The 23,918-nt window shown below is 48.4% G+C and overlaps 1 protein-coding gene across 2 annotated transcripts in view; it reads left to right on the top strand.

Moving 5' to 3' along the window:
- ARHGAP26 (Rho GTPase activating protein 26) overlaps positions 1–23,918 on the top strand; it is a 2,838,701-nt gene that overhangs the window by 2,468,938 nt on the left and 345,845 nt on the right. For both annotated transcript variants that reach the window (XM_069652460.1, XM_069652459.1), the window contains exon 20: positions 12,646–12,805. In XM_069652460.1, coding sequence (XP_069508561.1) covers positions 12,646–12,805 — 160 coding nt within the window. The remainder of the gene's footprint in view (positions 1–12,645; positions 12,806–23,918) is intronic.

The following is a 23,918-nucleotide window of genomic DNA, read 5'->3' as shown; positions in this document are numbered from 1 at the left end:
CTGAGTTGGAAGGAGGCAAGCCGCGCTGTGCCGATAGCCTTGACTTCAAAGGAATATTTGATAAATTGTAACAAACGCTACCGGTGAGTAGAACGAGAGCGGCTTGCATTAACAAGTGAAAGGTACAATAGTGTTTGTAGGGCTCGCTAGGTTTCGTGAAGCCGCAGGCAAAAGTACATTGTAGCAATAGTGATAAATGCAGAGGCTGTGCGTATAATGAGAAGCCGTGAGCAAAGCCTGAAACATTGTGATTGTGACAAAAAAGAGTATTGATGAATAACGGAGTGGTCCGGCACTTAAGAATTACCTTATCGAAGGCTCTGTATCCAAAGTGAAACTGTTAGATTGATAATTGGAAAGACTGTAAATACCAGAAGGATTTAGGAGAAGCCAACCAAAATAAAAGAAAGTCAAAGTGGTCATATGAAGGTGCAAGCAAAATCCTTGTGCAATCGAAAGTCTTTGACAAGTGAGAAATGAAGTGAACAACTGTGAAGTAAAGCTGATAGACAATTGTGAACCCAACGGAGGGATACCACACCAAATATTTGTTTAAAAAAGACATTAAGCGCTCCTGAGTGTTATAAGCTAGTAGAACTGGTCAAGTTAGCTGAACTGTGATTTGAAAGCTACAGTGAACCCGACAGAGACATGCCAAGTAAAAGCAAGGGAAAGTGAATTCCGCATTTTGATGAAGTGCTTGAACAGTGATGTAAAGACAAAGCTGAACCCAACAAAGGGGTGTCACAAGAAAGCCAGAGAAGAGGAAACTCCCGTATGGTGAGAGCTTGCGAAAAGTCTTGTGATGCCAAGCAAAATACATTGATTGGATGGATCATGCCTTTCTGAAGAAACTGCTTCCTGATGCCTATAGAGTCAGTCATGCCTCTGTCCTGCTTTGTCCCATGACGTAACATGGGGAAGGGAGTAGTCCTGAACTACAGAAGCCCTTTTGGACATTTTAGTTTGTACTACACTACACTCTTTTGTTATGCATATCATTGTCCCACACCCTTTTTGTTATTTAGAGTAAGGATTTGGAAATAGGTTTATTCGTGTGGGCCATTTTGTTTTTACACAACACCACTAGGACAGTGTTTTCTTTACTTTGATGGTTGTAGCTTGCTCCCGTCTTAGATTTAGGTTTAGATTATGCGTTTTTCTCACCCATATATACTGTTCAATAAACATCCTTGGATTATACTCCTTGTGTCTCCATGCCTTCCTTACAGCAGTTAGATGAAGACATTTTGAGATGTGGTATAAGGATAGAGGGGCAGGACCCCTGGTGAGCCCAACATTCACTATCACTGCATTATTGCTGACTTTGGCCAAATTAGGCATTCAGGTTGGCATGATTGAGGGCTATCTGGCAGCCCTGTCTCTTTTCAAGCGGACACTAGAGCAGGGTTATTTTTCACTATTCCTTTTGTAACCCAGTTCTTGAAGGGTCTTGTGAATTAGGCTCCTCCTGCACAGTTTGTTGTACCAGCTTGCTATTTGAACACAGTGCTTTCTTGTTTGATGTTGGATCTCTTTGAACCTTTACATTCAATTCCTGTTAGATGTTTTACATTGAAAACTGTCTTCCTGTTGGCCATCACGTCCATTAGACCGGTTAGTGAACTGCAATTGCTCTCTTGCAAGCCACCATTTCAGAACATTTTACAAGAGAGGTTATCTTTGAGGGTACAGCCCAACTTCTTGCTGAAGGTGGCATCAGAGTTTCATATTTCTCAAAGTGTGGAGCTCTCCGTTTTCATTCAGCCATCTCATCCAGCTATGGAGGAGGAGAGGCTTCATAGGCTTGATCTCAAGAGGGCTCAGAGTTTCTACTTGGCAAGAACGAATGCCTTCCGCAACAACGATAATATTTTGTTGCCTTTTCCTGGTCTACAGTTGGACAATGCGTGTCAACCCTTTCATCTTTCAGAAGGTCTGGTGGTTTTAGAGTGCCTAGTCTTTTTAGATTTGGACTGCATGAGAATGGAACCTTACCCAGAATTTCTGGAACTAGAATCTGTCTACCTCAGACTCCATCAGGGGATCGTTTGTATAGGCGCAAGTTATGATCCTCCCTCCAAATTCTGGCCAGATTGAACCTTCATATGGGACTAGCAGGAGGGTTGACTTACAAAAATTGTGATTTTTCTGAATTTCTGGTCGGGGTATATCTTGGTTGCCTGTAGCCTGTTGAGTAAGGCCATACTTACCAGCAGATAGAAAATATTTGATGTTGTAGTAAAGACATTACTCCTACGTTCTGTCTCCTTTCCTCCATACTGTACTGGCGTCCCTCGCTAGGGACGAGAGACGGAACCTTTTTCACCAGAAAAACCATCTTCCCCCTTAAATTGAGATGCGCGTGGGGGCGCGGCCCTGGGAGTATGCGCTCCCCTGACTCCGCCCACCCGCACCACTCCCCAGTCCTCTTTTCTGTGTAGACGGGAACCACCAGCACTCCTGGGTTTGGCCTCCGGCCTAGTAATTCCACACGCTTTTCCCTGCAGTAGTACTTTTGTCTTCTTTTTCAAAGCAGGTACCGCTCTTTCCTCTGGCACCACGCTCATCCACGGCGCATGCCGACGTCCACAGGCTTCAGCGGGTGCCCAGCCTGTGAGGTTCTCTTTCCTACATCTGACCCCCACGCTCTTTGCCTCTGCTGCCTTGGCCCCGACCATGGCTGGGAGGGCTGTACCGCGTGTCGAAACGCTAACACCACATGCTTTGAAGAACAGATTAGCAAGGTGGAGGGAGCTCTTCGGGAAGTCGCCTCCAGAGGACCTAAAGCCATTTGTTAAGCAGAAGACCAGGCCCAAGATAGGTGCACTGATCTTCTCCGCATGCCAAAAAGGCGACTCCTTCCACAGGAAGCGCACAAGTAGGAAGGACCTAATGGGTCCTAGTACCAGCATACGTATCGAGGCGGATTCAGCTAGCGGCCTCCAGGCCAAGGTGTCGCGAGACCCTACCAGTGACTCCGCTGAGGGACCGCAAGGTTCTATTGCCAGGTCTCAACCCGAGGGGCTACGCCCTAATACCGTGCAGCATGCCAGGCCCAAAATGAGGTGATTGAAATTGCACTTAGCCTCCTGGAGCCATGAGAAGTGTTCCCAGGCAGAACTAGTCAGCATCCCACATCATCTCCATCAGGACCTAGTCTGGTGCAGCACGGACAACAACCTACGGATAGGCAGGCCCTTCCGTCAACCAGCACCTCAGGTCAACATCATCACGGACTCATCCCTAGAGGGCTGGGAACCTACCTTGGGCAGCCACAGTGTCCACGTAGTATGGTCCTGTCAGGAGCAGGTGGCCCACATCAGCTGACTCGAGTTCATGGCCATCTGGCTCGCTCTCAAAGCCTTCCTCCCAATGGTCAGCGGCAGGGCTATCCTCATTTAGACTGACATTTCCACCAGCATGTACTAAATCAACAAGCAGGGTGGCACCAGGTATCCTCCCCTCTGCACACTGGCAGTGAGTATTTGGGAATGGGCTCTGCTAAACAACATGCATCTGGCAGCCATACACCTCCTATGGGAGTCCAACCTGGAGGTGGACAGGCTCAGCAGGCTGGGTGTGGACAAACTGCGAGTGGCCGTTGGACGAACAAGTCCTTAGGGGATTTTCAACAGGTGGGGTCATCCTCAGGTGGATCTCTTCACCACCTGGTTCAACAGGAGGTGTCCCCAGTTCACGTCCTGGCAGGGACAGGGCTGGGGCTTGCTGGGCGACGCAATGCCGATCCAGTGGAACAACATGAATGCGTATGCCTTCCCTCCCACTCCCCTGGTCCACAGGGTAGTCTGCAAGATCAGGGAGTCCAGGCACCTACGTATCATCCTGATAGCTCCATGGTGGCCAGCAAGGCCATGGTTCTCAGAACTACTCAGCCTGTCAGATCAGGCACAGGTACACCTTTCGCTAGGGCCCCACACTTCTACTATCTCAGCAGGGAGACACGGTCATCCACCCCCCAGAAGTTAGCCCTCCCAGCGCGGTTCCTGAACAATTCACACTGAGGCATCTGCATCTGCCACAGGCTAACCTAGACATTATGCAGTGGTCTAGGAGCAATGCTACCAGGAGCCATTACAAAAGCAAGTGGACCAGGTTTTGTCACTGGGCGGAATAAAAGGAGGTAGATCCATTGACCTGCACGTTGGACGACGTGCTATCCTTATCTGAGCACCTCGCACACTCAGTGGTGCAGGTAGACACATGCTGCACCTATCTGGTGGCCATTGGTGCCTACAGGAACTCAGAGGAGGAGGTATTCTCTTCCTCTAATCCGGTGGTTAAAAGTCACTTGGCACGGGCCTGATCAGGCTTTATCCACAAATCAAGAAACCACACCCGGTGTGGGACCTCAAAATGGTCTTGGTTGCCCTGGCGCATAAACCATTCGAGCCTATGGCGTCCACGGACATCAGGCTAGTCACCATCAAGGTTGCCCTCCTGTGAGTCTTACCTCAGCACGGGAGGATCAGCGAAATGCAGGCCCTGGTGGCTTCAGAGCCCTATATTACATTTCATGAGGACAAGATGGTGCTTGGAACTCACCCTGCATTCTTACCTAAGGTTGTCTCCTCCTTTCACCTAAACAAGGAGATAGTGTTCCCCACTTTCTTCACGGACCCTAAGGATGACGTACAAGGGGTATTCTGTCTGGATGTCAAGCGTGCACTAAGAGACTACCTGGACAGGACCAAGTGCTTCCGCAAATCAGAGGCCCTCTTTGTCACCTTCAGGGGCTCAAAACCTGGCTTTCGGGCATTCAAGGCTTCCATAGCAAGGTGGATGGTTGTGGCCATCAAGGAGGCGTATGAGGGACAGCACAAGCCTCTCCCAGCAAACATGCATGCCTACGCCGTCAGAGCTAAAGCCACAGTGGGTGCTTTCCAAAGGCATGTTCCGTGGCAGGTTATCTGCAAGGTGGCAAAATTGGCTACTCCCTCAGCCCACTGCAAGCACTACTACTTGGATTCCGGCTCCAGATCGGACGCAGCATTTTGTAAGGCAGCGTTAAGGAATTTCACTGCACCTTCATCAGTCTAATGCAGACGCCATGTTCGCAGCCGTTAATCGGAGTCTTTGGTGGGAAATAGCTGACTTCCTTCCAAGGCGGGGCTGGCAGAAGCTAAAATGGTGGCACAGGACATCACTGAGTCCATCGTTGCGCGTATATAGACACCTCAGGCCGTGCCATCAGCATAGCCATGGACATGAGAAAGACGGCCTGGCTACGGAAGACCAAGTACAACCCGGAAGTCCAGGAACACATATTGGACCTTCCATCCGAGGGTGGCGACCTTTTTCCTTCCACCACTGATGAGGAGCTGGATAAGAAGAAAAACAGTTCCCAAACTGTGAAGTCCTCATCTATACTCGCGAAGTTCATGCCCAAGATGTGCAGCCAGATGCATAAGCGTTCCGACCAGGGGCAGACCTTCGGCGGGTTCCGAGGCTTCCAGGAACAAAGGTCCAGGTAGCTAGACTGTTCTCTGAGGTAGCACCGCCGCAAACAACACAAGAGGGGGAATACGGGATTCTTCCAGTCTCCCTCCTCAGCCCCACCCTCAGGGAGAAAGAAGACATGGCATTCCCTTCTGGGGCCTTGTGCCTCCGGTGGCACAACATTGGCGTATGAGGTTCACGGACCCCTGCATCCTATCCGTAGTGTCCACGGGTTACCGCCTACCGGTTCCTTCCTCTCCTCTCTCCTCCACTCCACTCCCACAGATTGGGACAACAACTCTGTTGGTGGAAATTCGATCGCTCGTAGAGAAGCCAGGCAGTGGAAGAAGGGGCATGGGCTTCTACTCCAGTATTTTCGCCATAATCAAGAAGAACCAGGCTGGCCTGAGAGTTGTGTTTTGTCAGAAAGCACCAAAGTATTAACTGAAAAGGATACGGTACTTAAAAGGATACAGGTGGTAGGGTCTTCCGGATCCCTGTTCACGCGTTTTGATAGTTGTGAAGTCAAGTTAAGACCTTCCAAATGATACAACTCTCTGACTGGTAAAACAGGCAGAGCGATGGATCACTGGAAAGGGCGTGGGTAAGGTATAAGAAGTCAGCCTAGAACAAAATAAAGTATCATGAATAACTACCCCAACCTGGGTATGATGGAAATAGGAAATGTCATGAATGCACACACTGACCTTGAGTCTAGGGCAGATGAATCCAGCAGAGTCTCTTGCGGAATCCAAGGTAGAACAAACGACAAGGAAGGGAAGATTAGTAAGGGAGACTTATCCCGAACGGAACGAGGCTCACGCTAGATACGGGTTGATGCACCACAGGATAGCGTCCAAAGTACTGTTCACTGTCACCTTCCAATATCCTTGAAAAGTTTCCTTCCCACGTAGTGTAAAGTATATAAATGAATCAATCCCCCTGTTAATAACACAGGAGCAGGAGTTGGAAATAGCGCTCCTTTTAAGGTATAAACAAAGTACACGCGGTTCTGGACAGCCGCGAAGAAAGGGGCGTGTGCGTGTGGATTTACACGCGATTAGGATTCAGGCAGTCCAGGCCAGCAGCGCTTGAAGATAGTGTGCGCGTGTGGATTTACACGCGAGCAGGATTCACGCAGTCCAGGCCAGCAGCGCTTGAAGATAGCGTGCGCGTGTGGATTTACACGCGAACAGGATTCACGCAGTCCAGGCCAGCAGCGCTTGAAGATAGCGTGCGCGTGTGGATTTACACGCGAGCAGGATTCACGCAGTCCAGGCCAGCAGCGCTTGAAGATAGCATGCGCGTGTGGATTTACACGCGAACAGGATTCACGCAGCCCAGGCCAGCAGCGCTTGAAGATAGCGTGCGCGTGTGGATTTACACGCGAGCAGGATTCACGCAGCCCAGGCCAGCAGCGCTTGAAGATAGCGTGCGCGTGTGGATTTACACGCGAACAGGATTCACGCAGCCCAGGCCAGCCGATTTGAAGATAGCGTGTGGAATTACACGCGAACAGGATTCACGCAGCCCAGGCCGGCCGCGCTTGAAGACAACGTGTGGATTTACACGCAACCAAACAGCTCCAGGAATCAGCGTGTGGCGGAAAACACGCTATAGAAGGCCAGAAGGGTAGCTGTAGTAACCTGCAAGGATGCAGACCGGAGTGTCAGCTACACAACGCCAAATGATTCGATCAGAAGCAGCGAGTGAAGTTTTCATGCTGCTTAAATACGTAATGCCGTAGTTCACATGACGAAGCAGAATACACGTGAGTTAGCGACGTGAAAAGTGCAAACGTCGTTTTCCCAGCAACGTGTCGAACAACCGCCATTTGGAATAGAACGGTCTAGCCGTTCTACGAGCGTAGGAGGTAGGACCACGTCCAGCATGCATGACAGTTTGACCTTTCGACCTTGAATCTTTCTCTCCCTCTTCAAAAGTTCAAGATGGTTATGCCAGCACTTATTGCAGAGACAATGTGCAGAGGAGACTGGATGTGCTCCCTGGATCTGAAGGACGCATACCTACACGTCCCGATTTGGCAGCCTCATTCGTCCTTCTTGGGGTTCAGGATCATGGGCTTCCATTTCCAATACAAGGTTCTACCCTTTGGCCTCAATTCAGCCCCCAGGGTCTTTACCAGGCTGATGAATGCAGTGGCTGCCCTCCCCAGGGCTCAAGGCCACCATGTCTACCTGTTCCTTGATGACTGGCTCGTCAGGGCAAGCTCCCCGGAGGTGGTCCATCACACCTCCTCGGCACTCATGAATACGCTACACGAATTGGGATTTTCCATCAATCTCAAGAAGTCACAGCTGCAGTCGTCAGAATCTGGTGTTCCTGCCCCTAATCTGGGACACAAGTTCCGAGAGAGTGTTTTCCTCAGAGGACAAAATAACAGCCATCAAGAGGGCCACAAGTCATTTTCTCGGCAGAGCAGTGACCTCAGCATGGTGGTACCAGCACCTCCTGGGTGTCATGGCGGCACGTCTACTGGCAGTGCCTTACACAATGCTCAAAATGATAAGATTACAGCTGCACTTCGCAGCCTCTTGGAGTCAGGAGTGAGGTTCCCAGGCGGAACTAGTCAGCATTCCTCCCTTTTATCACCAGGACCTTGTCTGGTGGAGCACACACTGCAGCTTTAGGATGGGCAGACCCTTCCGTCAACCAGCACCTCAGGTTACCATCAACACAGACTCATCCTTGGTGGGCTGGGGGGCTACCCTGGACAACCACAGCGTACACAGAGCTTGGTCTCTTTAGGAACAGGAGGGCCATATCAATTGGCTAGAGCTGAAGGCCATCTGGCTGGCTCTCAAAACATTCCTGCCGCTCATCAGCGGCAAGACGATTCTCATTCAAATGGACAATGCCACCAGCATGTATTACATAAACAAGCAGGTTGGCACCATGTCTCCTCTTATCACCCTGGCGGTCAGCATTTGGGTATAGGCTCTGGTCAACAACATACACCTGGCAGCGATCCACCTCCCAGGGGAGTCAAACCTGGAGGCGGACAGGCACAGCAGGTTGGGGGCGGACAATTACAAATGGCAATTGAACGATCAGGTCCTTCAGGGGGATCTTCAGCAGATGGGGGCAGCCCCAGATGGATCTGTTTGCCACCTGGTACAAGAGGAAGTGGCCTGAATTCGTGTCCTGGCAGGGACAGGGCCTAGGCTGCCTGGGCGACGCCTTACAGTTAAAGCGGAACAACATTAACTCAAATGCACTTCCTCCCACTCCCCTGGTGGACAGGGTGATCTGCAAGATAAGGGAGTCACGACCCCTCAGCATCATTCTGATAGTCCATGGTGGCCTGCGAGACCGTGGTTCTCTGAACTGCTCAGCCTCTCGGACCAGTTGCCGATTCACCTTCCGTTGGGCCCAGCTCATCGTCTATTGCAGCTGCGAGGCAGGGTCAACCACCCCGCCCCGCAGAGGTTAGCCCTCGCAGCGTGGTTCCTGAGCAAGTCACACTAAAGCATCTACGTCTGTGCAGGCTAACCTTGACAACATACAGGGCGCTTGAAGCGATGATACTAGGAGCCAGTACAAGAGCAAATGGAGTAGGTTTTGCCACTGGGCGGAATCAAAGGAAGTTGATCCTCTTACTTGCACGTTGGACGACATGCTGTCCTTCTCGGCGCACCTCGCACATTCGGGGGTGCAGATAGAAACATGCTGCACCTATCTGGCGGTCATCGGAGCCTACCAGAACTTGGAAGAGGAAGTCTTCTCGTCCTCCATCCCGGTGGTTAAAAGACATCTGGCGGACCTCACCAGGCTCTATCCGCCTTTCAAAGAAGCCACACCCTGTGTGGGACCTCAACATAGTGTTGGGCGCCTTGGCGCACAAACCTTTTGAGCCAATGGCGTCCACGGACATCAGGCTAGTCACCATTAAGACAGCCCTATTGGTGTGTCTTACGTATGCACGCAGGGTCAGTGAAATTCCAGCACTAGTGGTGTCAAAACCTTACACTACCTTTCATAGAGACACAGTGGTCCTTAGAACGCATCCCAAGTTCTTGCCTAAGGTAGTCTCCTTGTTTCATCTAAATGAGGAGATAGTGTTGCCTACTTTCTTTGCGGAACCTAAGGACGATGTTCAAAGGGTCTTGCACTGTCTAGATGTCGGGCGCGCTCTGAAATTCTATCTGGACAGGACTAATAGCTTCCGCAAATCGAAGGCTCTCTTTGTTACCTTCGGGGGTCAAGGCCAGGATATCAGGCTTCCAAGGCCTCTATAGCAAGGTGGATGGTTTTGGCCATCAAGGAGGCTTGTAAGGGGCAGCACCCACAGCGTCCGGCGAACATGCATGCCCAAGCTATTAGAGCCAAGGCCACGACAGTCGCGTTCCATGGCTGGTCGTCAGCAGTACGGCGATGTGGGCCACTCCTTCAGCCTTCTGTAAGCACTACCTCCACCCTGGGGCAATATTCAGTTGTAATCGCCCATACAGTATGGAGGAAAGTGGACTGGTTATAAATTGCTCACCTTAGTGACTAACGTACACTTAGTCCATAGTCCCCTTTCCTCCATACGTCCCACCATCCTTCCCCCTAATAAAACTGGTGTCATCAGGCAATGGTAATATTGTTGATGAGTCAATGGGGACTGAGGAGTGCAGAGACAGAAGAGCGCATACTCACAGGGCCGCGTGCCTCTAAATTTAAAGGGGAAGAATAGTTTTTCTGGTGAAAAAGGTTCTGTCTCCCGTCCCTAGCGAGGGACGCCCATACAGTATGAAGGAAAGGGATCTATGGACTAGGAGTGCGTTAGTCACTACGGTGAGTAACTTATCATTTGTTACACTTTCCCTCCGTCCCAAAGCTAAACTCTCCTTCCCTCTTTACAACCAGTGCCAATATCTTTTATTTTAAAAGTCAGCCAACCTAGTGTGCTAGACCTGACTAAGGCACCAGAGAACACAATTAGCTTTCCATATAGTTGCAATTCAAGTACTGTGAAGAAGATGTTAACCAGGAGTATGAAGGTCACTCCAGAGAACCGGAGTGAACGGTCTAGTCTTTCACAGCACTTGGATTGTTCAAAGGCAATACAACATAGCAGTGGGAAACCAACATGGAGAGAGCCATGCTTGAGGAGGAAACCCAGGAGACGGCGACCCGGCAAACAGGGAAACTCACCACGAGACGCTGTGCACAGAGGCGAATGGGAGCACGAATCTAGTCCGGGACGAAGGAACTATGCCGACTGATGCCCAAGAAACTCTCTGGCGTCCCAAAGTATGGGGAGCTGCCGGAGACCAAAACCGCAGCCCGAGAAGGAAGCAATGACGAGAGGAGATACCCGAACGCGGCTGGAGGCAGAAAGCACAGCCCGAGAAAGGAATAACCGGCAGAGTTGGCGTTGACCCAAGAGAGCACCCGGATGCTCCCAGAGAACCGCTGCTCAGAAGACACAAACCGCACAAACAGGTACGCGGGCAGACCGAGAGATGCTACGCACACGCACCCCCCCCCCCCCAGCTGGTATAATACCTTATTGGGAGTCTGGGACTCGCACCCATATTAAGGTCTAAGAATAAGGTGAAGCTCATTCAAGAAAGTACGGTGTTGGGGACCCAATGAGATAAAAGGAAGAGATTAACAGAGACTATCTGTTATCGTTTGTCAGGAGAGTGAAACAGGCATAAACCTTCTGTGAACAAAGAAAAGGTGTTCATGGGAAAACTAGAAACCTTTGTTGTGCATCTTTGGGAAAGCTTGCAAAGTCCAGGGAAGTGTAGACAAGTCCCCTGGTTGAGTGAATATGGTGCTTTCTTTTGTGTTGATTTTGCAAAGTAAAGGGAACCACATTAGGAGGAGATGAGCTCCTAACTTGTCAAGTAGAAAAAGAAGGAATCCAGGGGAAAGGAGCTAATTCCCTGATCATTGGACTGTTGGATGGTGGAAAAAGAACACTTGTTTTTGTTTTTCTGACAACTTGAGACATTGGGAACTTTCTGTTGGCACGAACTGTCATCACCACTTTAATTCTAAATATAGCATCCTTGCACATTTTATTTAAGTTACTAGTGTTAGGGTCAGAAGCATGGTTTTTTTGACACGACAGTGACTGACTATTTATTTGACATCCTGACATTTTACTTCGATTTCTTTGATGCAGGGAAAACCCTCTTAGCTTTAGGGATAGAGATGTCGTTTTTCCAACCCTTTTACTGGTTAATAAATGTTTAGAACCAACACTATGTCACTGTTATGCTTGAGCCTTACCTCTGCACCCTTGCACACCTCAATCTGCAACCTGGTCCTCTTTGCACACTTTTGCCAACATTACTCTACAGATTATTTAGCAAATGAACACTTCCATTTTGGACCATCACATCTTAATTGGGTTTTTGTTTAAGGGACTGCTTCCTTATAATCTCTCCCTACAAAGTAGAGTGAATCTTGGAGTTTTCGAGAGATGAGGAATCTGTAAATGGAATGTTTTCTTAAAATGGCAAACTCCTTAACTTTGTTATTGTAATTTCTGTTGAAAATGGTCTTTCTTCCACCGATTCCTCATCTCCCCACCCTTCTTAACTGCTAATCATGTGTATGTGATTACTCCTCTCCGTCATTGCAGTTGTATTCTGACTTCGATCTCCACTTTGGGGGTCAAATTGGAAGTCCTGAGGTAAAAGGGACATGTGTATCTCCAGACAGGGTATCCCTGAGACCTCTCTTTTAATGCTGTGCAGTGCAAGGTTGGTTGATCGAGTTGGACAGGAGCGGCTTTAGCACTCAATAAGATTTTAGAGTTCAGTGATATGGAGCTATATTAAAAGATACGAAATATTGTATACATCAGAACATTATCGAAGGTAAGTAATTTGATCTTGACACCATATTTCCCCCTTCTTACACTTCAAACATTTGTTTCCAGCTACGACAATAGTATCAGTCCCTGAAACCTAGAAACGACCTTAAAATGATCCAATGTATGCTTTTTTAGAGCCATGTGAAAGAAACATATTTTATTCATGTGTTCAAATGAATTCAGGCTCTACATAACTACAACTCTTAAAATGAAATATGTGCCTAGTGTCATTCACAAGTGCACAGGCTAATATAGACTTGAACTGAGAACTGTATTTATTAACTACTAATTATGTTCTTCCGTTAAAAAAAAAACTTTAAAAACATAGATTTATTTTTATTTTCTAGAAGAGAAAAGGAACAGTATTAACTCCAGCGCAGAGTCAGTTGTTTCTTCAAATGCCAATAGTTCAGTGAACTCAAACAGCATTCAGCCACAGAACCTGAACCACATTCACTCTAGTGACCCGGACCTGGAAGTGATTAAACTGAGCAGGCCGAACTCGCTGTAAGTATTGTAGAATGTGTGAGTGAGTGCTGCCAGCAGGCCCCCTCGTTCAATGTGAATCTTTGGTCTAACAAAACACACCATAGTAAAGATTATACAATATGTCCAGCAGAATTTCAGTACCTTTATATCCTTTATCTGTTGTCACACTGTACTGCCAAGAAGCTTTTCTCATAATTAGAGATGAGGAGTAACAGGTTTTTAAAACATTTTTTAAAACATTTTGCTTATCTTTCAGGGAGTTGCGAACATGGAAAATTCCCATTCCTGAAATACAATCCCTTCCAAATATTATAAAAAAGGATTTCTAGGTGGCTTCCCAGATTAGCATGTCTCTTGCCTGTGAGTCAATTTTAGAGCAGGCTTATTTATGTTTCATGCCTATTCTCTCCAGTTTGTTTGGCAGGCTGGTTGAAGGGCCTTGAGTGCTAATCTTGGGGGACAATGATTTTCACGTTTGACTCTCGTGACCCAACAGCTTCCCTCCATGCTCCATAATCCTCTGCAATGGCCTTAATATGTATTGCATAAAGCGTGTCATAGCCTGATTGTAACAGTCAAAGCATAGGAACATAACATGAGAGAACAGTGCCAGTATGTCAGTGCATTCCCATTAACACATCTTGCATAGGGAATTCAGTCTATATTTACCCGCTATAAAAGGCTAAGGGTTACTATACTTTGATAGCTACTTCCGAATAAGGCAGCACCTCGTCTCACTGTAAACTATTATAAAGTCTGGCATGGCATAACATGAAACAAACCCTTAATATACTTTTTTTACATTAATGTGCAAGGCCAGTTTAATTTTACTCTACCAGTTAGACAGCTCCATTCCTATACCTTCTGTTGGCAACAACATTCACCTCTATTCACAGTCTATTCTAATGGTTTCTTTCGTGCGACAACTTCCTGATCTATGATGTCCATATGGTCAGCGCAGCTGTTCTCCTGAACCATTTCCGCTGCAAAGGGGTGCTGCACGGCTCCATGTCGGGTCCGTCCGACACCTCTACGTGCCCCGCGTCAGAAATTACCTCTGGACCATTATAAGTAGTGGTGCTGCGCAAACAAACAAGAAGATCGTAAACTCCAAACGAAAGTGCCAGTAGGAATGTGAAGTGTGTCGTTGTTTTAGTGGTTATTTGTTTGTTGTGTGTTGAAAATGCAAATAAAAAAAAGTTTACAAAAAAAAGTAGTGGTGCTGCGCACTGTGACCGCAGTTCCTTTCTTCTGCACTCTTTTTGCTTATCAGGAACATGCTTGTCAAGCTTTTCCAGTAAAAATCGCCATGGCAACTCCGTTATAGGCCTATGGGTTCAAGCCATATGTGGACTGCGGTTGGCAGATGTCTGTCTCCGATACGCCCCATATTTGCTTGTACTGTCTGGGCAAGGACCACGACACCCAAGATTTGTGGGTCATGTCAGTCGATGCACCCAAAGTCCCTTAAGGAGCGGGCGGCGCAAATATTCACCTCCTTCCACAGGAAGGTGAAGGTTCCATGGTTTTGGTCGCACTGCACGGTTCATCGTCCCGAAGATCGAACATCTCTGCCCGTGGAAAAAAGGTAAAGGAGTAGAAGAAGAAGAAACACCATAAGAGGTACCGCTCCCCGGCACTCTTCTTCCTCCTCGAAGAGAAATAGCCACCGGGCTAAGGATTCTACAGAGCGGTCAGTGCAGGTACTCTTTCCAATCCAATCCTCCACGAACAAGGAATGGGAAAAGTTTCACCTGAAAGTTTTTGCCAAGGCACCAACAGCTCCAGCCCGGCACCTGTGGTGTAGCCAGAGGCTTTTGCTGGCTTTCGCTACAGTGCTGACGGGTCCCACCGCATCTTCCGCGACCAGCAGGCCTGTCCGGCGACCACCCGCACACACCTTCAGGCTGGGCTCAAATGGAGAGCAAGGTCTCTTGGCGTGACAGGGTTCGCCTGCGGCTCTTGCTGCAGCGTCATCTTCGACTGCATTGGTGCCGAAGGGTGCCAGGGCTCTACAGTAATTCGTCCCACTTCCCATAGATGCTTTTATGTAAAAAATGTCAGACCTTTGTTACGAGGAATGTGACCAAATTGAATTTGGGCTTGAACCCATGGGTTCTAGAGAAGAGGTGGACTTCCCCAAGGAGTTCTATGGGAGTGGCAAAGACATGCTGGACCTGGCAGTGAACCTGCAAGGGGCGAGCAACCTGGACACTTCCCCAGAGTTATACATACTCATATGTCCCATCCCCTTTCCTCCACCCTTGTGTGGCGTCCTCCAAGATGGGGATGGTACTGGAACTTTTGGCAGTGAAAAATTCAGATTCCGCTTTAAATTTAGTATAGTGCACAGGGGCGTGGCCCGCCCACCCAAAGGTCCCACCCTCCGGCGCCTCACCTCAGTCGCTTTTTCCGTATGGACAGTGTCGGACCTGGCAGCTAGGGGCAGAGACTTTTAACCTTCTGCTTGCTCATCGTTATTGTTTTATTTTCATTCTTCTTCACCGGCACTCCCCTGGCGCATGTCGGCTGTAGGAGGATTCACGAGATGTGCGTCCTGTGAACGCTCCTTCCTGGCCTCGGACCCCCATGTGTTCTGTCTTGAGTGCCTAGGGCCCGACCACCTCTGTGACACGTGCGTGTTTTGCAGCACTTTCGGTCCCCGGGCACTGAAGAATCATCTTTCATGCTGGAGGGAGAGCTTCCACACTTCTCCTCCAGGTCATCTTAAAGAGTTTGTCTCCAGGACCCCTCATCAAGACAAGGTGGGCCCTTTGTTTAGTACGACTCCTCGATGCAGAGACTCCTTCCCGGTTGCTTCTTCGGGGAAGGGTACCCTGGATTCTAGTTCTGGAAGACCCGAGGCTGCTAAGGCTACTGGCTCCCAAGCCGAGGGGCTAAGGAGCTTTACCAGGCGGTCCATGAATGGCCGATCAAGTTCGTCCTCCTAGTTTGCCCCAGGGGGCAAAGGATCATTGTTTTCTTCTGTCGGGGTAATTTCCCTGGGGGCCGGCGGGGCCATCCGCAGACCTCCGGGGTTGGAGAGGCCCCAATTCCTCCCTCGTCCCAAAGGAGTATGAAACACACACAAGAGCAATGAATTACTGCTGTTTATTACATAAAACAGACAGGGACGAGCTCTCAGATCATGGGCATCTGGGAGACCTCTCGATCATAGTGGGCTCACAGGCCCTTTTTCTAGCTGTATGACGCGGCTACGTGCGTCACCTGGGAAACCTTGCCCCAAAACCTAGCGCCATCTCGGGTTGGCTCCCCGAGTGGTAAGGTCAATATAGATACATATAGAGGAGGTTGTTAGTGGTGGAGGAAGGGTCAGGTGGTACACTTGGGCCGTCCCTAATAATCGCTACAAGAAATTCGCTACAAGGGGAAAACTTGTAATTGGCTAAACTATAATGGAGTCAATGGTGGGCCCCTCGTATTCTGATTGGATCACCCGCGATCCCCCAAGCCTGGGACCATCGCTGTTCCCAGCTCGCGATGTACCTGGTGTTAGCAACAAAGTAGAACTGTGTCATTGACAGACAATGGACAGGTCCGACTATTAGCTGGATGGCGTGTCTTTCCCATCGCTGTCGGTGTTCAATTTGTCATTTTATTGTTGACATCTGTGTCCCCAGACGTGGGACCCCTGCGCTTCTCTGGTCCATGGGGTTTGGCATCATATCAAGTCGGCCTGGTCACGTGTTGTGAGACTGTGGCTGGAGCAGAATTATGAGCATTTTATTTTGTATTTCGGCTCTGGGGAGCGTTTAGCAGTGGCAGGTGTAACCTTGGCGCGGAATGTAGATTGCAACAGTGAGGCCTTGGCTGTTGGCTCCCGTCAGGGTTCGTTCTGCGTGATCAGCACCTTGCAGCTTTGCCTGAGCTGTTCCGGCCTGGGGACTCTGGCTTTGCGGCTACCTTGGCCTGGCTTAAGGGTGGCGGTACATAGTCCATAATATGGGGGTTGCGAGGGGCGACAGAGACCCGTAGGTATTAGTCCATATGCAGGGTTGCATCTTCATGGTTTTAGTGGTGAGGAAGCATCTGGAAGCATGTACACAAGCTCTTCTGGCGTCTCACGTTTCTGCGGTGCAGTGCTGTAGTTGGCCTATTGTAAAAATAACAACGATGTATGTGTGAGTGTAAGTGATCCTCTATGTCATAGCACTGAGTATGTTCTTCGAGTGAAGTTGAGTGGTGTGTTTATGACCAATGTGCTTGGTGGCACGTGTGCTCATGTCTGCTGGCTATGTCGTCATGGCATCTATAACGATGGCAGGTTTTTATGGTTGCTGTCTAATTGAGTTCATCCATATGATCGATGTCAGCTCCACCTGAGGTTCCAGCACGTGGTTTGATTGACGGACAGCTTCCATGGCCGTGCGGGGCATGGCCACAGTGGATCTTGATGTCTGGGGTGGCCGTGAGTGGGTCGAATTCCTCTCACAGTGGGTGCTTGGGTCTTGACGTCCTAGGCCATGGTCGGGATGAGAATCGGGGGAAGGGATCATCCCATTTTCCCTCTTCACTTCCTCTAAGAGTCAGTCCTCAGCAAGAGCCAGCATGACTACCAGCTCTGTTGCTGATGGCGCACAGCGTACCCGAACCACCCCAGAGGCTGAGTGTCAGGGTGATTCAACTACCAGCCAGCAGGTCTAGTGCTCAAAGCCCACCGGAGCTATCTCTGAGGTCAACGCTTCTGTTTCAGGGCCAAGGAGTTTCCTTCCATGTCTGATCCAGCATGTGGCACAGGGCCTTTGCGCCCTCCTGTAGGTCTGGATGCCCATTTAGGTAGGGTTCTCCTTCAGATTTAGGTGGTGTCCTTGCTCTTCTCCCTCCAGATTACGTACTGCTTTGGGGGTCTATCATACATGAGCAATCCATGGCAAGAAAGAATCCATTAGAACAACAAATTACTTAACTCTCTGTAATGTTCTTTCTGATGAATGTACCTGCCACAGATTCCTCATCGCCCTCCCTACCTGCCCCTCTTGCGGGAAGCTAGTACACCATCAGTTCTACGGTCTCTCAGCATCGAGGTGCTAGTGAAAAGGGGTGTAACTGAGTTCAGGGCACACAGCATCGCTACTTATGCTGGCCTCGACATAGTTTCCGGTGCGAGACACGTAGAGGCATCGGGCAGACCGGATGCACCCATGCGCCACCTCCTGGTGGCAGAAAATTTTGCAGAGAACGGCTGCACGGGGGATATGGATATCACAGACGAGGAATCCGTGGCAGGATCATCCATCAGAAAGAACATGACCAAGAGGGAAGTAATTTGCTCTTCTTGACTATGCCACTTGTGTCCAGTAGTACAAACATTACTGATGTTAGGGGAAGGAACGAAAAGAAGCACAGTGAGTAATCCCTAACTTTCTAGAAGAGATAAGAGGAATAGTGTTGTTTAGTACCTTGATAATTTTTTTCAAGCATACTGTAGCAGAAACATTACCCATTACTTGATGACATTACAAGAGCACTTGATAGGGTTTTGGTTGTTTTCCCTCAAGAACTGTTTGAAATGTTGAGACGTTTTGTGATTGCATTGGCTAAAACCTGAAAATAGTTAAGTGATTCTTGATGGGATAGGAATGTACGTCTGGGATTTGACACCGTTTTTGGCAAAGTTAGTGTCAAATGTTGATAAGCAAATTGGTCATCATTTCAGTGAAATTAACGTATTGTGCACTATTAGCAAAGAAATCCCTTTAGGAATTGTCAGTAATAGCCCCAGTAGTTTTCCAGGTAATTGTCCTAGATATTATAGGCCTTAGTGCACCAGGGTGGACTTGCAGAATCTTCTCTACCCTTTGGGGGTACTGTGAAGACATTATACAGCAAGACACAGATAATAGATTCAAAGTTCAAATGAAAACACATTATTAACTTAAATGTCAGGATGGAAAAAGTCCTAACTTGCCCAATGCTAAGGCGGGAGTTACCTACCTAAATGAAACTAATAAAAGTCTGAGTCAAAGAGTTCAATTTAAGAATCTGTCTATGTCAGAAACCTATACTTGTCCTCACAACTAAATCCATACAATATGGAGGGATGTCAGCAAACAAAAGACACAGAGTTCAACATAAAGATCTGAGCTCTCCGCAATCAAGAGAAACAATGTTAAAAATAAAGTTCTGGGCTTCCGTTCATCTCCCTTCCCCCAAGTAATCAATAAATCCACAAAAAGTCTCAAAATGACCTTCCTTGGATTTAAGGTGAAATAGTTTAACCAATACTCAGGGTTCCCGTCCCCAACTAACACAGTTCAAACACCAAAAGAACCTTTAGGCTCTGTCCTCAAGTTAACAAATGTCTCATCTCTCAAGGATTCCCTTCCCCAAGATTTAATTTTGTTTCCACAAAAAATATTCTTGCCTTTCCAAAGTTCAACTAATTATGTTTTCAAATATATATTTCTATAGTTTGCAGCTTTCACACATTTCAAATGTATATTTCTGTAGTTTGCAGCTCACATAATTTGATATCTAATATTCTTCTCTTTGGTTTATTTTCAAAGTTCCTTTTTAAATCAAACTTCAATATGATTTTGTTTTTCGCGTATTCTTTAAAGTTTCCAGCTTCTCTGCCACTGCTGTTCTCAGGCTTTTGGTGTGTGGGGTGGGGGCAGGTAATTAACCCAACTGGAGCCAACGGCTGCTTGCTACCCGATAACTAGGATCCCTGGGAGATCTTACGACCCAGAGGCGAAGCATCCAGCGTGCAGTGCGCTTAGCCAAAAACTGGCTGTGATATGTTCTATGACATTGAATCAAGCACTGCATTGCAGAGTTTTCAGTGTTAGTGGTAAGGAAAAGCAACTTGCTTCCTGTCTCTTGCTGCCACTGCCCCTCACCACCTTTTCTTTCCGTTTCCTTTTTCTGCCTTCTGCTGCGTTCTCACCGCTACTATCGTAGTGTATGCCAGCGTACCCGATTCTGGGAAAGCGTGGGTGCCCTTTATAATGATTTAGATGTGACTGGTGATACTGGCAGGAGTTCTAACACTATACAAGCTTTTGCAGGCACTAATCAGGCTGTACACAAGTGAGAAGAAGACTTCTAGCCTAAAAGAAAAAGTGTGCACCTACGCTGTTTTGTGTATCATGTATGCAGTATTGTTGAGGGCTATGGTCATAGTCCCCAAAATAAAGCGAGCAGGACCTCCGTGAGGGGTTGCACAAGGAAAAGCAAAAGGAAACACACAAAAAACTTGTCCACTTTGTGCCTGCCTAAAATCCTCAAAACCCAGTAAATTTACACAGTCCACAATCAGTTGGCCATTACGATGCTCGAGGGCGAAGATTGACACCGGATCTCCCCCAGCTCACTCCCGGCGTCGTGCCCGGGCCTTGCGTTTGACGCACCACCTGCTCCTCTATAGGAATGAACACAGCCGCCTGCTTTGCCCTTACTCTCTGGCACTTCACTTACTCAGCCCACTCCCCCCCCCCATCACTCAGTCTAGAGACTGGCAAGCTTGTCACAACTGCTTCTGATTCTGAACAATAACAGGTACAAGAACAGTATCAGGAAGGTGCTCACGACTGCGAGTGCAAGCATGGACAGGCGAATGGGCAAGCAACTTGCTGTTTTCATTCTCCAGTTGCTATAGACGTTGTCAAGCAGGGTCACTCAGGCCTCCATATAAATCAGCAAACTCCACTAGCAGACGCTCATCGATTGAATAGTACGACCATGGAGGAACTTGAGCATTCTAGCGGCTGCGTATTTGCAGAAAATTGTTGTGGGTCAGAAGCCCCCCGAATCCCCTGCCCCCTTGGAGGTTGTTGTTTCAAATAGATCTACACAGGAATTTCAGCAGCCTCTAAGTTGTCAGCTGTGAGAAACGTGAGGGTACTCTCCCGACAAGACCTCGGGAATCCCTTATTCAGGTAGCCATGGAAGGGCTGCCGCTCTCAGATCCCAACCCTGGGGATGAACAAGCGAGGATCACCTGGTTAGGGGAACCCAGGGTTATGCTCAAGGGAATGCCCCAGGTGAGACGTGTTATGTTACCAGTGCAGAAGAGGGGGATGAGATCCCTGAGACCTTTGTGGGCTGCACCACATCTGCTCCCCTTCCTCCAGTTGAAACTCTTTACCTAAATCCACCAACCTCTCTGTATCTAACCAATCCCCTAGAATCCCAAACCCCGTTCCATTCAGAAACCATCTCTCTCAGAATCCCTGTTGTCATGTTTTCCACCCGGCTACTCCCAATCATTCATAGTCTCGTCCCTCTGATTATTATTTTCTGCACTCCCAATCTGCTCAGATAAATCGCTAACAATCCCACAATTCCCCCTGTTCACTTCATACTAATAGTTCCGTTCATTCATGTTTGCCTCACAACCCCTTCTACTCTTTTCAAAATCCCTCCAAAACCAACCCTTCCGAGGTCCCCAATATGAGGGTTGTAATCCCATATAGCACCCTTTCCCCATCCTATCCCGTAGGACAATCTGGCACTATACTCGCCCCCCCCCCTTTTCCGACATGAGCACTTTCACGCATTATGAAAGACAACAGACTAACCCCAGCGTTAGGCAAAGTCAGGCAATTAACCTGAATCACACACACCTGACAGCTTTTTCCTTTCCCCACAGGGATAAAGGTGGAGCAAGAGATCACAGTACGAGCAAGGCAGACCGTACAACGAGACAGCTATCCAGACCCGGCAGTTCAAGAGGAGCAGAAAGAGGGCAAACATTGAGAGGCTGACGAGGAGAAATATGACCTTGGCCTCTTCGACAAAACCCTGCAAACCCACCACTGAAAGAATCGCAAGGCTGAGAACAAAGTGTGCTACAGCAGATGTCAACGGTACGCAGGGTGTGTTGACGCTGATAAACGGCAGCAAGGGAAACTCCTGCTACCTTGGTAATGTGCTTGACTCCAGTTATGAGGAAAGCCAAGCGGTTCATCACAGCCGGCGAGTCAAGGACAGAGCCGATAAAAGCCGGCTTTGGTGAATGAAAGACACAAAGTGGCAAGTTCAACTAAGTTCAAAGAACTGTAAAAGTGTTGAGGGGAGACCAGCTGTAGAGGGAACCAGCACCATGTGGGTGCTAACTCGAGAGACTCTGGTCGATCCCCGTCTGAGTGAAACTACATATACCAGCGGCCGTAGGAGAGCTGCCAAGATAGGTCAAAGTGGTCATACAGGAGGTCAAGCAAAATCCCTTTACAGTCGAAAGCCTTTGATCTACGAATTATAAAGAAAGCAAGGGATGTGAATCCCGCGCATGAGAAAGCAAGGAAATTGAATTCCGTAAACATTGAATGTGAAGGTGAAGTGGCAAGAGTGAACCCGGAAGAGGGATGCCAGTAAAGAGGGGCAAAGTCTAAGGTCCCGAGAAACAGTGTGTCGACAAGAGTGAACCCGGCGAGGGATGTCCACCATGAACTGTTTGATAAGACATTGAGAAGCCAAGGGGAGTGAATCCCGCTAGACAGAAGAGGAAAGCCATAGTGAACCTGGAGGAGGGAGGCTCATATTCGAGAAGGGCTTGCGCCCGGAAGAGGGGAACCCAGGGTGAAGAAGCATCATCCTAAGTCTTGAAAGGAAACGAACCATCAATTGGAAAGAGAACTATATTTCAGTAAGTGAAATCGAGAAGGGTCAGCGCCCAGAAGAAGGGGACCCTGTGAAGGAGAGCCAAGGTAAACCTGATTGAGAAAGGCAAACAAGTCAAAATGGGTCTACGTCCGGAAGAGGGAGACCCAGGGGTGAACCATTATCACCCTAACAAACTTTCATTTGTTTAAAGAACTTTTGTTTTACTATTTGAAATACGTCAGGCCCTCGAAGGCAAATGACTTTCAGAAAAACGAGACTTGGCCATCGATGGCCCTGAGAGGTGAAAGCGGAACTGTCGTCTCGTGCTTGAGAAGCTCGAGAGTGTGCTGTGCTCCAAGGTCCCATTTTAGCCCATGCTCAAAATGTGGGGAAGGGAGACCCGAGCTACCGCTTCCTGACATATTATTTATGAACACTTATTTCTTTTTTTGAAAACTGTCCCACGCCCTTTTTTGTTTTAATTGTAAGGTTCAGCAATAGGTTTCTTAGTTTAGGCCCTTTTTATTTTACACAAAGCGACAAGGACTGCCTTATTTTCACTTGATGGCCAACACTTGCTCCCATCTTAGATTTAAGTTTAGACTAGGCGTTTTTCTAACCTAGATACAGTTTAATAAACACCCTTGAACTGTGATCACATGTGTCTGTCTTTACTGTTGCCACCGTGAATTCCTTACACGGCACTCTGACTCAAGGACAAGGAGTCAGGGACGATACCATCCGAAGTCATTGAGGAAGTCCTGTGCGTTTAGTCTACCCCGGAAATTTCAGGCATCATTCGAGAAGCCCTGCCGACGGATGCCTCTGAAACGGACCCAGCGGCACCCTCCGAGGCTACTGACAACACCCTCCAACCATCACTAATCGAGTGTTCTCCAGATGTTTCCTTGGAGGGTGCCCCGAGTCCCTACTCAAGGAGAGGAGTAGGCATTAAATTGCCACCTCTCTCCCCTTATCTAGTATATGGAGACCCTCCATGGAACCTGGAGAGGGCACTTGAGGCAATAAGCACCATTGATGATGCTAGAACTAAGGATCTGTTACGTCTAGACAAATGCATTGAAATAATTGAGTGGCTCATGAAAAGCGATCTTAGGTAGAATAGGATCCTCCATTATTATCTGGGCTACCAGAACTTGGGTCGTCTGTCGGATATCCCCTCCACATTGAGGCACAGAGGCCCCGCCTTCTCGTTGAAAAGTCATGTCAAACAGATGCTTTTGTCGAATTTAGCCAAGATCCTCTATCTCTCTCATTCCCCTTACTGCCATCTGAGCCATTTACAAGAGTGCCTCACTTATCGCCTGCCGCCTCAGTAGTAAGGTCATTTGCAACTTGGCAGTCAAATCCTGTAAACGGTTCTAACGTTGGTATTGGCTCTGTGGTTCTGTCATCTGCTCATTCCAGGACTGTGCTTTCACCCAGTCGGCAGGCTGTCACAGGAGTTATGTGCAAGCAGACTGGGACTATCTGCTCTTTCCGGGAACTGAGCGCTCAGCCCAACCCTCAAGCCGTCGATCGGCTTGCAGGCTAACGGAACCTG

Source organism: Ambystoma mexicanum, chromosome 3p (assembly GCF_040938575.1).
Source record: "Ambystoma mexicanum isolate Mex_15411 chromosome 3p, UKY_AmexF1_1, whole genome shotgun sequence".
Classification (NCBI taxonomy): domain Eukaryota; kingdom Metazoa; phylum Chordata; class Amphibia; order Caudata; family Ambystomatidae; genus Ambystoma; species Ambystoma mexicanum.
This window is presented reverse-complemented; position numbering and strand designations above follow the sequence as displayed.